Source organism: Pelobates fuscus, chromosome 3 (assembly GCF_036172605.1).
Source record: "Pelobates fuscus isolate aPelFus1 chromosome 3, aPelFus1.pri, whole genome shotgun sequence".
Lineage (NCBI taxonomy): Eukaryota > Metazoa > Chordata > Amphibia > Anura > Pelobatidae > Pelobates > Pelobates fuscus.
Window position 1 is genome coordinate 427,158,990 of NC_086319.1, and position 16,977 is coordinate 427,175,966.

The following is a 16,977-nucleotide window of genomic DNA, read 5'->3' on the forward strand; positions in this document are numbered from 1 at the left end:
AAGGAGTACTTTTGTCATAACACCTATTCTCCTATGGGATAGTGCTTTGCTCTCTCCTCCAGCTCTGCTTCACTCCTACTTGATATTTCCTATCCTAATGTTTCTAATACCCCACCTCCTATAGACTGTAAGCTCATTTGAGCAGGGTCCTCTTCAACCTATTATTTCTGTAAGTTTTCTTGTAATTGTCTTATTTATTGTTACATCCCCCCCTCTCAAAATATTGTAAAGCGCTACGGAATCTGTTGGCGCTATATAAATGGCAATAATAATAATAATAATAATTCTGTATTTCAATCTTTGCCTTTTTCGGATTGCTGCCTCTCATCATGCTGAGGGTCCTCTGACTGATCCTGACAATGCTGCCCTCTATCGCACACACTGTATATCGCACTCTGCCTTTGATCGCACACACTGTATATCGCACTCTGCCTTTGATCGCACACACTGTATATCGCACTCTGCCTTCGATCGTACACACTGTATATCGCACTCTGCCTTTGATCGCACACACTGTATATCACACTCTGCCTTCGATCGTACACACTGTATATCGCACTCTGCCCTCTATCGTACACACTGTATATCGCACTTTGCCCTCTATCGTACACACTGTATATCGCACTCTGCCTTCGATCGTACACACTGTATATCGCACTCTGCCTTCGATCGCACACACTGTATATCGCACTCTGCCTTCGATCGCACACACTGTATATCGCACTCTGCCTTCGATCGCACACACTGTATATTGCACTTTGCCTTCGATCGCACACACTGTATATCGCACTCTGCCCTCTATCGTACACACTGTATATCGCACTCTGCCTTCGATCGCACACACTGTATATCGCACTCTGCCTTTGATCGCACACACTGTATATCGCACTCTGCCTTCGATCGCACACACTGTATATCGCACTCTGCCCTCTATCGTACACACTGTATATCGCACTCTGCCTTCGATCGCACACACTGTATATCGCACTCTGCCTTTGATCGCACACACTGTATATTGCACTTTGCCTTTGATCGCACACACTGTATATTGCACTTTGCCTTCGATCGTACACACTGTATATCGCACTCTGCCTTTGATCGCACACACTGTATATTGCACTTTGCCTTCGATCGCACACACTGTATATTGTACTTTGCCTTCGATCGCACACACTGTATATCGCACTCTGCCCTCTATCGTACACACTGTATATCGCACTCTGCCTTCGATCGCACACACTGTATATCGCACTCTGCCCTCTATTGTACACACTGTATATCGCACTCTGCCTTCGATCGTACACACTGTATATCGCACTCTGCCTTTGATCGCACACACTGTATATTGCACTTTGCCTTTGATCGCACACACTGTATATCGCACTCTGCCTTTGATCGCACACACTGTATATCGCACTCTGCCTTTGATCGCACACACTGTATATTGCACTTTGCCTTTGATCGCACACACTGTATATTGCACTTTGCCTTCGATCGTACACACTGTATATCGCACTCTGCCTTCGATCGCACACACTGTATATCGCACTCTGCCTTTGATCGCACACACTGTATATCGCACTCTGCCTTTGATCGCACACACTGTATATTGCACTTTGCCTTTGATCGCACACACTGTATATTGCACTTTGCCTTCGATCGTACACACTGTATATCGCACTCTGCCTTCGATCGCACACACTGTATATCGCACTCTGCCTTTGATCGCACACACTGTATATTGCACTTTGCCTTTGATCGCACACACTGTATATCGCACTCTGCCTTCGATCGTACACACTGTATATCGCACTCTGCCCTCTATCGTACACACTGTATATCGCACTCTGCCCTCTATCGTACACACTGTATATCGCACTCTGCCTTTGATCGTACACACTGTATATCGCACACCGCCCACTATCGCACACACTGTATATCGCACTCTGCCTTCGATCGCACACACTGTATATTTCACGCCGCCCACTATCGCACACACTGTATATCGCACTCTGCCTTTGATCGTACACACTGTATATCGCACACCGCCCACTATCGCACACACTGTATATTTCACGCCGCCCACTATCGCACCCGCTGTATAGCACTTGCTGTCCTCTATGTAAAAGTAATTATTCTGAACTTACTTTCAGTGTGGAGTCGGATGGTGAGTGGCAAGATAAGTCACGCAGGGCAGAGAAAAATTGCCGGCTAGCGTTGCAGTAATGACGTCCTCCATCAGCCATAGCAGAGGATAGCTTCACGAGCTAGAGAGAGAGGACAGAACGTACTGAGGAATGAACAATATTTTTTGGATTACATAATACAAACTGCTAACTTTCCAACCGTTCCATTGCGGAATCAACTGAACCAGCAGATGGATAAGAAGGCCATTTAATAGGAGCGTATCCATACCCACCACCACCCTGCCTGAGGCCCTGGGGAGATAGCGCAACTAAGCAGACAAGGGCGCATGTAGGAGTGTGGGGATAGATGCATGGGATTGGTTGGGAAAGAGTGTGTGGGTGGGATTATGTTCTGTGTAAGTTAATGTGTGGGAGGTCTCAGTGCAACTTGGGATTCGGGCCAACAAACAGCTTCCTGCCCGTTTAGTATTAGTTAGTCACAGCTAGCCGGGGGTATGTCCTTGCCAATTAGGTTTGAGGGGTTATGTTTAAGGATGGAGTGAGTTCAATAAGTTTGCAGGTCTCAACCTCCCCTGCTTCAAAGGGTTAACATCGAGCGTGGATAAGGTCGGCTGATGGCAGGCATTGGAAGGATATGATTTATGACGAGGGGGGAGGTGAGAGGGAGTGGTGATTAGGAACCACTGTATGTTTATTGGCAAGGACGGTTGGGTCACTGTATAACACTATGGGTGGAGTTATATATGTATATATGTTAATTTATGCTTATTTATGTCTAATGTTTTGGTTACAGAAAAAGAAGAGATTTAATAAATAAAGTTATGGATGTGTTATGCAGTAATTTAGTTTATATTTATTTTATGTTATAATAAATGATGTGGCCTGTTTCATTCTTACTTAGTTGTCTGTTGTTATTGGGGGGTTGAATGGGGTTAGTTATGTATTAGGCTGCATCGAGATTCCCCACTACGTACATACATGTATTTTACCAGGTAATGTCATTATGTATCCATTATTCGCTTTCAGGTCAGGGTTTTTCATGGGTTTGTGGTGAATGGGCTCAGTATGCAGAGATTTAGGCAGACACAGTAACTAAACTTAAAGTTTTGTTTGATAAGGTATAACTGAAAAGTCCCAGTGATAATTCAAGTCATATAAAGTAAAGCTTTACCAACTGCTCGGCACTGGATAGTCAACCAGAGCTGCAGTTGGCTTGAACTTTAGCAAGTCCACAAAACAACTGAGCGCAGAATTGAGGAAGGTCTCGGCTTAAATAGGGGAGAGGGAATGGGGGTCTCTGGGCCTGTATAACTGGAAGACTCCTCTGGGTGAGTAGACATCTGTTCTGTCTGTTCATTGAACTTGGCAATCTCCGTGCTTGCTGGATCCCCCAGCAGAGACCACCCAACATGCCCACTGGCGGGGAGTTAGGCCTTAAGGCAGATTAAGGCAGATTCTCGACCCAAGATTCTATTGGGCCGGGAATTCCCTAGCAATAGGCATTATGCAATCATTCTATTGGGTGGGAAATGTCCTGGCTATAGGCATTATGCAATCATTCTATTGGGTCGGGAATTCCCTGGCTATAGGTATTAGGCAATCATTCTATTGCAGGGGTCCTCAAACTCCGGCCCCCCAGATGTTGCTGAACTGCAACTCCCATGATTCTTTCAATTACATAGATAGCCAGAGAATCATGGGAGTTGTAGTTCAGCAACATCTGGGGGGCCGGAGTTTGAGGACCCTGTTCTATTGGGTCGGAATTCACTGTCTATAGGCATTATGCAATCATTCTATTGGGTCGAGAATTCACGACTGGTTACCTCTGCTAATTTTATAACATGACAGGAGGCTTCGTATTTGCTTAAGTCTCTCTTTACTAGAACTCCACAGCAGCACAGAAAACAACCAATCAGAAAAAAGTTAGGTACTATAAAACTCCCCTCCCCATGCATCATTTCCTCTTTCTTTGCTGCTCCGCATCAGTACAGGTCAGAGTACCACTGCCTCCTGCTCATAGTGGGTGGCTTTGGGGTTTTTATTGCTTATTTTCAGTATTTTATATTCTATATTGTAGATTGCCTTTGTGGGATTTAGCTATATTTGTATATATATAGTCAGTAATTTATTTATCTTTTCCTTGTGAGATTTTTTTCTTATGTATTCAGTTTGTCTATGCCCTGTGTAAAAGAACGGCCTGTTATGTCTGTGCCCATAAAAACGGCCTGTTATGTCTGTGCCCGTAAAAACGGCCTGCTATGTCTGTGCCCGTAAGAACGGCCTGCTATGTCTGTGCCAATAAGGACAGCCTACTATGTCTGTGCCCTTTAAAACGGCCTGCTAGGTCTGAATGGCCTGCTATGTCGGTGCCTACTTGAATGGCCTGCTATGTCTGTGACTATTTGCTTGACTAACCGTTCTGTGTCCATTCGTTTGGCCTGCTGGGCCTGTGCCCTACTGACGGGCCTACACTATTGGTACCGAACCCCCTCTTGGCCGCAGGCCAGGGGTAATATCACTGAGGAAATCCCAGTGCCCACCAGTGACATGGAGATAGGCAGGTGTCCAGACAAACACCATTGCCATAGTGTTCAAGAGGACACCAGTATACGGCCATCTGAATATGGTGGGAAGGGTGAAGGCCCTTAACCTCATGCCTGAAGGACAGAGTTTCTTATGAAGACCCCGGACACATCCACGGTTTACTCCCAGCCGGCGACGGCACATCTCCAAGGAGAACTTCGCACAGGCAAGGACCGGTACTCAGACTCCTACAGGAGAAAGCAGTGTGTTTTCCTTGTCTTTGCCAGCTACTCCGTATCTGCCCCCCGGAACCTTATAGGTTCAGTAGTTTTTTCCTGCGTTGGGTTGGCTCCTGGCCCTGTCCGGTGGGACTTACTTTTCTTACCTCCCGGCCTGCTGTTTGCCTTCTATCCGGATAGAATTGGTGTATTTTTCCCTTATCTACATTGATTGTTGCTTTTTTGTTTTTCATGACTTCCTTTTCCTTTCGCTCGGGTCGTCGTGAGGCCTGACTTGACCTCCTCCGGCCTCCCGGGCACTCGTGGATCGCGGAGAACGTCTCCAGCTTTCCTCAGACTACCAATGGTCTACCTGGACCCCGCGCGCGCGCGCACGGGATCCAGTTAGTCAGTTGATAGTTTTCCATCGTTGTTTCCGAAGATTGCCCTCAGCCTTATGCTGACATTAATATTCGGTGCGCCCTACAGTTTGGTCACCCTGAATCTCTAGGGACTCTAGTTTGCACCACGGGAGGGTGCGGCCCTCCATCACCTCTATCCGAGTATATATTTATTTTCAGGAACATAGGGCGAACCCTCTCATGCAGAGCCGGATAATGATTTGTTATTAGAGGGCGCAACCCTCACTCGTCCTCAACCAGATACTGGGCTGGATACAGAGGACAGATTGGGAGGACCCATTCTCATAGAGGGAACCGGTCTCGGATGTAGACTCTGCTGTTGGTTGCTAACGGGCACGGCCCGCTCAGGCTAGCAGCCGGACGCTCTCACGGTATGCGATCACAGTAGTAGAGAGCGCGGCTCTCTCATACACTCGACGCTCTACAGTACCGGCCATCTGTTCATCGCACAGGCTTGTACCTGTGCAGGACATTAATGACTACATAGAGGGGCGTCCCTCCGGCGTTCAATTGGAGCTGACATCCACGCTACTGACTTCGTCCTAGAGGACTGCCTGGTCATGCAAGAATTGCATGTTTAGACTAGATACCTCTATTCTATCTCCTGTAATGGATCTACTGGATCCGGACCGCTGTAACACGTAAGAAATACTCAGAGGTATAACGGGGGGAGTCTCCCACTTATTTACACGCACTCCTGGAGAGGGTGCGGCTAACGGATGGCCCTCCGGTATTCTGAGAGTGCAGGTTTTGGCATATTCTCCACCATTTAATACAGAGATTGCTTTCTGTTTTTGGATATCCAGACCATTACGAACAAACTGCGCAGACAGTTTCTCCCATGTCAAGATGTCAGGAGTTACGGTGACCTTCATGGAGAAAACGAGCACTGCCTTGCTCGGGTAACTGGATTCTGGAAGGCCTATTACCCGGTCTGAAGGTAAAACCGTACGTATGGATCACATGGTAAGACCAGAAACCCCGGTTGCCTTGACTTCCCCGATCATTATGACCTTGGGATAGATGGCAGGCTGCCCCGTCTCCTCGGAGCGCGTGCCTGGTGAACATGGTTCGGAGATAGAGGACCCTCCGTTTCGGCTCTACTTATCCCTCACGGGAGCCGTTTTGTTGGATTCGCGCTAACCTATTTTTCAACTACCGTCGAGGAGACCTACGAGACTTTATGGAGGTGCTTGGTGTGCCCCGACTCCTACACAGACATCTCTCACTCTTGGACGAAGGCATCTCTGGATGGAAATCTGCGTTCCGGCTTGCCTTTCCCATTCCTTCGAAGATTCTGGGATTCACTATTCCCAGAGTAGTCGACCACCGTTTCCTCCACACCAGTTCAGTTCGGAACCTTGAATGGACGTCCTTTGGAGTTTTTTCTCTACTGCGTCCGAGGATTACACAGTCCATTTGGAATATTGGTATCACTTAGAGTACGGCTGGTTTGGCCACACTCTTGCCTGCATTATGAATTTATCCTCGGATGAGACATCTCACCGGGTAGGACAGGAAGGAACGGAAGATCCTCCTCGGTTTTTCTATTGCGATTTTGGTGGTGGTCTTAGGTGCATTCCTTGAGATTGGAGATCTACCTGCAAGGCCGCATCGCCAAATGGCCCTGGCACGATCGGAGGAGCCGCCTTACGGATCATGAGTTGAGACTTGGTGTCAGTTTTCTTCTCGCGACCCTAAGTCCTAGATCGGATTTCGAAATTATACAACTACAGGAATGTGGCTAATAGGTCAGCTTGCCAGCTCATGGACCGACGTCTAGGAAACAGGTTGCAACACCACGTACAATGGATTTACCGGCGGATGGTGCTTTTTTCCGGATTTGAGATGCTTCGTCGGTTGGCATCTTCTTTGACCCGTCGGCTGTCATTTATCGTACTTGGATGTCCAATTAGGATTACTCTATTTCCTGGGATAGGTACCAGCGACACAAACAGCGTTGGATTGGTGAACTGAGCGTTGAAACAGCAAATACGAAGCCTCCTGTCATGTTATAAAATTGTAGATTATGCTAGCTTTAGGGTACCTATAATCTTAATTTTATTAATGACAGGAGGCGAGTATTTCCCACCCATTCTTGTCCCTCCCTTGTTTAATGTTATAGTTTAGATTATCAGGTACGTATGCAACTCTGTTTGTTGTCTCTGATACCTGTCGCTTGTTCATTATGTCTGTGTTTCTTTTCATAAGTAGGGTTGGGATATCTACATATTAAGGTTAATTTGGTTACTACATTGGGTACCTACATGTTTATTCAGAGTACATTTCATTGGATAATCAGCCTGTTCGATTCTGTTTTTCTCTCGTTTCAGTTTACAGTCCATCTACACTATCTAGTTTGACGGTTACTCTCGGATGGTGGACATCGTTATATTCATCGTATCTAGGACTTCGTTTCTTCCCCATGATGTTCTCTGCCTTTTATTCTGTTTTGTCGCAGCTTGAAAGAGGAAATGATGCATGGGGAGGGGAGTTTTATAGTACCTAACTTTTTTCTGATTGGTTGTTTTTCTGTGCTGCTGTGGAGTTCTAGTAAAGAGAGACTTAAGCAAATACTCGCCTCCTGTCATTAATAAAATTAAGATTATAGGTACACTAAAGCTAGCATAATCTACAATTCCTTCTCTCAACAAGACTGGAACCGTTGGACTGGTGCCAATTTTATGCACCTAAAGTTGCCATGATATACCAATTGTATGATTCGAAAGCGGATTGCCACGGTGTGCCAATTGTATGCCTCTAAAGCTGATTGCCACGGTGTGCCAATTGTATGCCTCTAAAGCTGATTGCCATGGTGTTGACTTTTTAAAATATTCATTAAAAGCAAGTGGGTCTCGAAAAATTACTGTTTTGAAAAGTGGGTCTTGGCCCATAAAAGTTTGGGAAGCCCTGTCTTAAAGGATACATTGTAACGAGCATAAGATAAACTTAGATACCAAAGAAAGAGTATAAACGGCCAAACAGTATGGCAGTGTTGGGACAGTTTCTAATTTGTGAACAGTGATACTAAACTCTCAGCCCCTACATAGTAGACTAACCAGCTGCCTGCAGATAGCAAATTAACCGTTATAGCCACTACCCGGCTACCACTGCTGCTTCATGGCAGCCAATATCCACTATCCAGCTAACACTGCTGCTTCATGGCAGCCAATATCCACTATCCAGCTAACACTGCTGCTTCATGGCAGCCAATATCCACTATCCAGCTAACACTGCTGCTTCAAGGCAGCCAATATCCACTATCCAGCTACCACTGCTGCTTCATGGCAGCCAATATCCACTATCCAGCTAACACTGCTGCTTCATGGCAGCCAATATCCACTATCCAGCTACCACTGCTGCTTCATGGCAGCCAATATCCACTATCCAGCTAACACTGCTGCTTCATGGCAGCCAATATCCACTATCCAGCTAACACTGCTGCTTCATGGCAGCCAATATCCACTATCCAGCTACCACTGCTGCTTCATGGCAGCCAATATCCACTATCCAGCTAACACTGCTGCTTCATGGCAGCCAATATCCACTATCCAGCTACCACTGCTGCTTCATGGCAGCCTATATCCACTATCCAGCTAACACTGCTGCTTCATGGCAGCCAATATCCACTATCCAGCTACCACTGCTGCTTCATGGCAGCCAATATCCACTATCCAGCTAACACTGCTGCTTCATGGCAGCCAATATCCACTATCCAGCTAACACTGCTGCTTCATGGCAGCCAATATTCACTATCCAGCTAACACTGCTGCTTCATGGCAGCCAATATCCACTATCCAGCTAACACTGCTGCTTCATGGCAGCCAATATCCACTATCCAGCTAACACTGCTGCTTCAAGGCAGCCAATATCCACTATCCAGCTACCACTGCTGCTTCATGGCAGCCAATATCCACTATCCAGCTAACACTGCTGCTTCATGGCAGCCAATATCCACTATCCAGCTACCACTGCTGCTTCATGGCAGCCAATATCCACTATCCAGCTAACACTGCTGCTTCATGGCAGCCAATATCCACTATCCAGCTAACACTGCTGCTTCAAGGCAGCCAATATCCACTATCCAGCTAACACTGCTGCTTCATGGCAGCCAATATCCACTATCCAGCTAACACTGCTGCTTCATGGCAGCCAATATCCACTATCCAGCTAACACTGCTGCTTCAAGGCAGCCAATATCCACTATCCAGCTAACACTGCTGCTTCAAGGCAGCCAATATCCACTATCCAGCTAACACTGCTGCTTCATGGCAGCCAATATCCACTATCCAGCTAACACTGCTGCTTCATGGCAGCCAATATCCACTATCCAGCTAACACTGCTGCTTCAAGGCAGCCAATATCCACTATCCAGCTAACACTGCTGCTTCATGGCAGCCAATATCCACTATCCAGCTAACACTGCTGCTTCATGGCAGCCAATATCCACTATCCAGCTAACACTGCTGCTTCAAGGCAGCCAATATCCACTATCCAGCTACCACTGCTGCTTCATGGCAGCCAATATCCACTATCCAGCTACCACTGCTGCTTCATGGCAGCCAATATCCACTATCCAGCTAACACTGCTGCTTCATGGCAGCCAATATCCACTATCCAGCTACCACTGCTGCTTCATGGCAGCCTATATCCACTATCCAGCTAACACTGCTGCTTCATGGCAGCCAATATCCACTATCCAGCTACCACTGCTGCTTCATGGCAGCCAATATCCACTATCCAGCTAACACTGCTGCTTCATGGCAGCCAATATCCACTATCCAGCTACCACTGCTGCTTCATGGCAGCCTATATCCACTATCCAGCTAACACTGCTGCTTCATGGCAGCCAATATCCACTATCCAGCTACCACTGCTGCTTCATGGCAGCCAATATCCACTATCCAGCTAACACTGCTGCTTCATGGCAGCCAATATCCACTATCCAGCTAACACTGCTGCTTCATGGCAGCCAATATCCACTATCCAGCTAACACTGCTGCTTCATGGCAGCCAATATCCACTATCCAGCTAACACTGCTGCTTCATGGCAGCCAATATCCACTATCCAGCTAACACTGCTGCTTCATGGCAGCCAATATCCACTATCCAGCTAACACTGCTGCTTCATGGCAGCCAATATCCACTATCCAGCTAACACTGCTGCTTCATGGCAGCCAATATCCACTATCCAGCTACCACTGCTGCTTCATGGCAGCCAATATCCACTATCCAGCTAACACTGCTGCTTCATGGCAGCCAATATCCACTATCCAGCTACCACTGCTGCTTCATGGCAGCCTATATCCACTATCCAGCTAACACTGCTGCTTCATGGCAGCCAATATCCACTATCCAGCTACCACTGCTGCTTCATGGCAGCCAATATCCACTATCCAGCTAACACTGCTGCTTCATGGCAGCCAATATCCACTATCCAGCTAACACTGCTGCTTCATGGCAGCCAATATTCACTATCCAGCTAACACTGCTGCTTCATGGCAGCCAATATCCACTATCCAGCTAACACTGCTGCTTCATGGCAGCCAATATCCACTATCCAGCTAACACTGCTGCTTCAAGGCAGCCAATATCCACTATCCAGCTACCACTGCTGCTTCATGGCAGCCAATATCCACTATCCAGCTAACACTGCTGCTTCATGGCAGCCAATATCCACTATCCAGCTACCACTGCTGCTTCATGGCAGCCAATATCCACTATCCAGCTAACACTGCTGCTTCATGGCAGCCAATATCCACTATCCAGCTAACACTGCTGCTTCAAGGCAGCCAATATCCACTATCCAGCTAACACTGCTGCTTCATGGCAGCCAATATCCACTATCCAGCTAACACTGCTGCTTCATGGCAGCCAATATCCACTATCCAGCTAACACTGCTGCTTCAAGGCAGCCAATATCCACTATCCAGCTAACACTGCTGCTTCAAGGCAGCCAATATCCACTATCCAGCTAACACTGCTGCTTCATGGCAGCCAATATCCACTATCCAGCTAACACTGCTGCTTCATGGCAGCCAATATCCACTATCCAGCTAACACTGCTGCTTCAAGGCAGCCAATATCCACTATCCAGCTAACACTGCTGCTTCATGGCAGCCAATATCCACTATCCAGCTAACACTGCTGCTTCATGGCAGCCAATATCCACTATCCAGCTAACACTGCTGCTTCAAGGCAGCCAATATCCACTATCCAGCTACCACTGCTGCTTCATGGCAGCCAATATCCACTATCCAGCTACCACTGCTGCTTCATGGCAGCCAATATCCACTATCCAGCTAACACTGCTGCTTCATGGCAGCCAATATCCACTATCCAGCTACCACTGCTGCTTCATGGCAGCCTATATCCACTATCCAGCTAACACTGCTGCTTCATGGCAGCCAATATCCACTATCCAGCTACCACTGCTGCTTCATGGCAGCCAATATCCACTATCCAGCTAACACTGCTGCTTCATGGCAGCCAATATCCACTATCCAGCTACCACTGCTGCTTCATGGCAGCCTATATCCACTATCCAGCTAACACTGCTGCTTCATGGCAGCCAATATCCACTATCCAGCTACCACTGCTGCTTCATGGCAGCCAATATCCACTATCCAGCTAACACTGCTGCTTCATGGCAGCCAATATCCACTATCCAGCTAACACTGCTGCTTCATGGCAGCCAATATCCACTATCCAGCTAACACTGCTGCTTCATGGCAGCCAATATCCACTATCCAGCTAACACTGCTGCTTCATGGCAGCCAATATCCACTATCCAGCTAACACTGCTGCTTCATGGCAGCCAATATCCACTATCCAGCTAACACTGCTGCTTCATGGCAGCCAATATCCACTATCCAGCTAACACTGCTTGCTGCTCTATGCATCAGCATAGAGCTCGACACGCATTTCGTCAAGAATGTCCGCCTTTCTCAAGAGCCTGCTGTAACGGCACCCCCAGGCATAAAAGGGGTTAACAGCCGTTTAGTAGATCTTCCCTTCCAGAGACACAGGCACAGCTACTGTAGACACCAATCCACCGAACTGGAGAAGCATATGAATGCCGTAAACAGCTGAACCGGAACCATACGAATGCTGTAAACAGCCGAATAGGAAAAACCATACAAATAGGTTTACACTCCTAGCAGTCAAACTGGAACAGCATACAATAAATCACCCCCAAGGGTGAGGGTCAAGCAGTGAACAGACACAGTTGTGGGTTTATTGTTCTTATATAATCATTAGTACCACCCACAGGGTTTTGTAAAACAACCAATAAACAAGTACAATATACTCAGACACTCCCACACATAATCCTCCCCTCTGCCTGTGATACAATTACCTTACACAATGGGTAATGTAATTATCACAGACAGAGAAATACAGTTTTTCCACATTATTCATAACTTTAAAAGTATGCATCACATTCACATAAACTTCCATTTTCAGAATCAGCATACTCCAAATACATACATACATCAAAATCATACAAATTGGTCCAGTGGTTCAAAAGATAGATTGTAGTCCTTTGTGACCAAATGAAGCATGGCTTTTCTGCCCAAAACCAGTTCCACAGAGTCTTCTATCCTGGAGATAATTGGGAAGTAATCCAATTATCTCCAATGACAGAGGCAAAACTCCATTGAACACATGGCAGCAAAAGACAATAAAATACATAAAAATATATAACTGTACAGCCATTGCATAAAACAGGTACATTCAACATATCCCCAGATAGCTCAGATCTGAGTGCACAGTATTACTGAATGGCGCTCAGATAGATTACACACTTACAGAATTGCCATGGAGCCAAAGTCTTTCCCATAGTCTTTCATTATACGAATGGGCTCCATGGCATAGCTATCTGGGGTATCACCGCTCAAACAGGGCAAGCACCGAATGACCCGGCTTTCGTGTCTTTGCAGGGGAAAATCAAGCTTTTTAACATGGGGCCATAGTCCAGAGGCAACAGGCGGGCAACCAGGCTCCTCCAATGCAATGTGGCGAGATTGGTCTTGTCACACCTGCTTATTTTAATGGTTCCGGAGTGGCTGAGTGCAGGAATTAGCGGAGGTAACCAGTCGGGTTGCCCGTAGTCCACTACACTGGTATTGGGCTCTGCAGTGGCATGCAGAGCAGGAATATTTATATTTTATGAGTGACTGTTCCCCTGAGGGCTATGACTTTGATGGCTGTGGAATATTATTGGAAAGCATCCATGAAGACACTAAATTTGGACATGATGAGGAGTCTCATTTGTGGAACATTAAAGAACACGCTCAAGGACACATTTGCCACAACACAGGGGAAATGAAACTTTTAGTTTCCAGGCAAACAGAATTGATGATCACATGCGGGGGGAGGAGTCTTATTTCACACTTGCACAAAAAAAAAATCTAAATATCGATATTATTTACAACTGATTGCATGTACACGCCTTACCACCAATGTTTCATTCACCCACCTCATTATTCATGTTTAATGATTTCCTCTCACTCTCAGCATTATTAACTAACTGGGAATAACCCTGGGGGCGCTTCCTTCATCGATGGTCATTGCACACTCACATGGTTATTCACGAAGGTCAAAATAGATCAACTTGTCCTTTTAGTTCAGACACTTTGGCCTTAAATTTTTTATTGAATTTCTCTCATTACTGAATATCCCTGACAGTTACACTTTTTGTGTCACGTTTAGACTGATACTGATTGACTGATGGCAGCCCTGTCAGACTGATACTCAGGGCCAGATTACAAGCCCAGTGGGTCTGGTGCTGACAATTATGATGGGGCCTAACAGGGGCGGACTGACAACTCACAGGGCCCTCGGGCAATAGGAGACCAAGGGCCCCCTTCTGGTGCAAAGTTTTTTCCCCTGTGTTTGCTGGTGACATCACAAGCAGCATCCGCCACATTTGTTTTCAGTCATACAAGTCCATACAAGTAGCCTGCAAATGTTTGTAGGCGACTTGTGGGGTTCAGTGTGTGGGATGCTGCTTGTGATGTGTTCCTGTATGTTAACGTGTTGTGTACATTTTTTTGCCTTTTACCTATTGTACTGCACTGCAGAATATGTTTGTGCTATATAGATGGTTGTAATTATGGTGTGTGTGTGAGTGTTTGTGTAAGGAGGCTGTATGCAGTATTGCAATAGTAGGAATGCTGCTTGTGATAACTGTAGGGAAGCTTTGTGTAGGGAGGCTGCATGTTGTTTTCCATGTGTGGGGATGCTGCTTGTGGGATTGTGTGCATACAGTGAGGCTTCTGGTGATTTTAAGTGTGTGAATGAGTCTGTTTGCAGTGTAGTATGTGAGTTGAGTCAGCTGGTTGTGTTGCAGGGTGTGTGGTAGGGGCTGTAGTAGGCGTCTGGGGTTTACTAGGGCTGTAATGTGTGTTTGTATGGATAATAGATATTAAAGGGACTCTCCAGTGCCAAGAAAACAAACCGATTTCCTGGCACTGCAGGTCCCCTCTCCCTCCCACCCCCCCATCCCATGTTGCTGAAGGGGTTAAAACCCCTTCAGTGACTTACCTGTATCCAGCGCCGATGTCCCTTGGCTCCTGGTCAGGATCTGCCCACGCTCCTATTGAGCATGCGCGGCCGGGGAGACCTAATGCGCATGCGCGGCAATGCCACGCACGCACATTAGACCTCCCCATGGGAAAGCATTGAATGCTTTCAAATTGGGATTTCAGCAACTCTGGAGGTCCTCACATAGCGTGAGGACGTCCAGCGATGTTATAGCACACTTTTCTATGAACACGGAAGTGTCCTCTAGTGGCTGAGGACTTAACCCTTCAAGGTAAATATTGCATATTATGAAAACTGCAATAATTACACTTGCAGGGTTAAGGGTAGTGGGAGTTGGCAACCAGACCACTCCAATGGGCAGAAGTGGTCTGGGTGCCTGGAGTGTCCCTTTAAGGGTGTGTGTGGATAGTAGCTGCAGTGTGTGCGTGTGGGGATATGGGCTCTAGTAGGTGCAATGGGGCATAGGGACCGTAGTAGGTGCATGGGGAGATAGTGACTGTAGAGAATGGTGATAGGTGGTATACTGGGTGCAGGAAGGTATAGGGGCTGTAGTGGGTGCAGTGAGGGCTGTGATGGGTGTAGGGATGGATAGGGGTTGAGATGGGTGAACGGGGCATTAGGGCTGAGGTGGGTGATGGGGGAGATGGGTGCTGAGGTGGGCATAGGGCCCAGGTGGGACCTAAGGGAGATGGGTGCTGAGGTGAAGCAGGACATAGGGCTGAGGTGGGTGCTGAAGTGGAGGGGGCATTGGAGAGGGTGCTGGGGTAGATGGGGGCAGAGGTGAGTGAAGGTGGAGGGGGGCATGGGAGATGAAGTGGGTGCTGAGGTGGGTGGAGGGGGCATGGGGCTGAGGTGGAGGGGGAGATGGTTGATTTCCATACCTGCTGACTGTGCCAGGTTGCTCACTCAGTATTTTCTGCAGGAGGAGAGGAGGAGGCAGGAAGTGATGTCACTTCCCCTCTCCTGGGCTCCGCCTCCTCCCCTCACACGCTCCGCGCAGAGCGGATGGAGGAGACTGGCAAGAGCAGGATTGCTGCCAGGTCTCAGTAGGTGACGGGACACATATCGTGTTACATTGTGTCTCTCTGGCTGGGGAGATCTCTGAACTCCCAGCCAGAGAGAGTATGACTGTTCAGGCAGCCGGGCCCCTGACTGCCTCGGGCCTTCGGTCCATGACCGATCTGCCCGAGTGGTCAGCCCGCCCCTGGGGCCTAATTACAGAATCTTATCGACCAAAAACACTAAAACAGTCATACCTCCCAAGCGTCATGTATCTGATGGAGATGGTGCTGGAGGGAAACTCGTAGGATGCAGCTATACGAAAACACATACTCTATGCCAGGGGTAGGCAACCTACGGCACTAGTGCCATGCACGGCACTCGAGGTGTCTTTGCACGGCACTCAAGGCTGCTAGAGCCAAACGCACTCTGGCCTATCAGGAGTCCCAGTAAAACTTCAGATATCTGCTAATATGAAGAGGTGGTGAAGGACAATCCTCAATTTATGCATTGCAGCACATAGAGGAAGTGATCTCTGATCACTTCCTCCCAGCACTTGTGAATGGGAATCCACACTGTAGTAGAGCAGCCCTCGACAGCTATCGCAGCTCCTGTCATTGACCTGTAGCTGGCCAGCCTGGTCCCCACTGGAACCCACCCACACTGCTAGATATACACAGACCTGCAGAATAAGCCTCCCCTCATACAAATAATATGAACAGCCCCCCCCCACACACACACACACCACACAATCCCCACAAACGCAACACCACTAACAATCACACAACCCCACATGCAGCCTCTCATGTGCAATACCCCAAACAGCCCCCACACACTACCAAACACACAATGAGACATCCATCCACACACAATTCCACAAGCAGCCCTCATACACAAGCCACATTCATATGTATCATACACGATACCATAAACTTCCGTATATACTCGAGTATAAGCCGAGTTTTTCAGCACATTTTTTGTGCTGAAAAACCCCAACTCGGCTTATACTCGAGTCAATAGTCTGTATTATGGCAATTTTCATTGCCATAATACAGACTGGGGGCTGCAGAGTTCTTACTTACCTTTCCTGCAGCTCCTGTCAGCTCTCTCCTCCTCCGCGCC

General features: G+C 47.4%; 1 protein-coding gene across 1 annotated transcript in view; it reads right to left on the reverse strand.

Annotated features, from left to right (window-relative positions):
* ACAP1 (ArfGAP with coiled-coil, ankyrin repeat and PH domains 1) overlaps positions 1-16,977 on the reverse strand; it is a 292,765-nt gene that overhangs the window by 243,450 nt on the left and 32,338 nt on the right. The window contains exon 3 of the mRNA XM_063449848.1: positions 2,148-2,267. Within this exon, the coding sequence (XP_063305918.1) occupies positions 2,148-2,267 (120 nt within the window). The remainder of the gene's footprint in view (positions 1-2,147; positions 2,268-16,977) is intronic.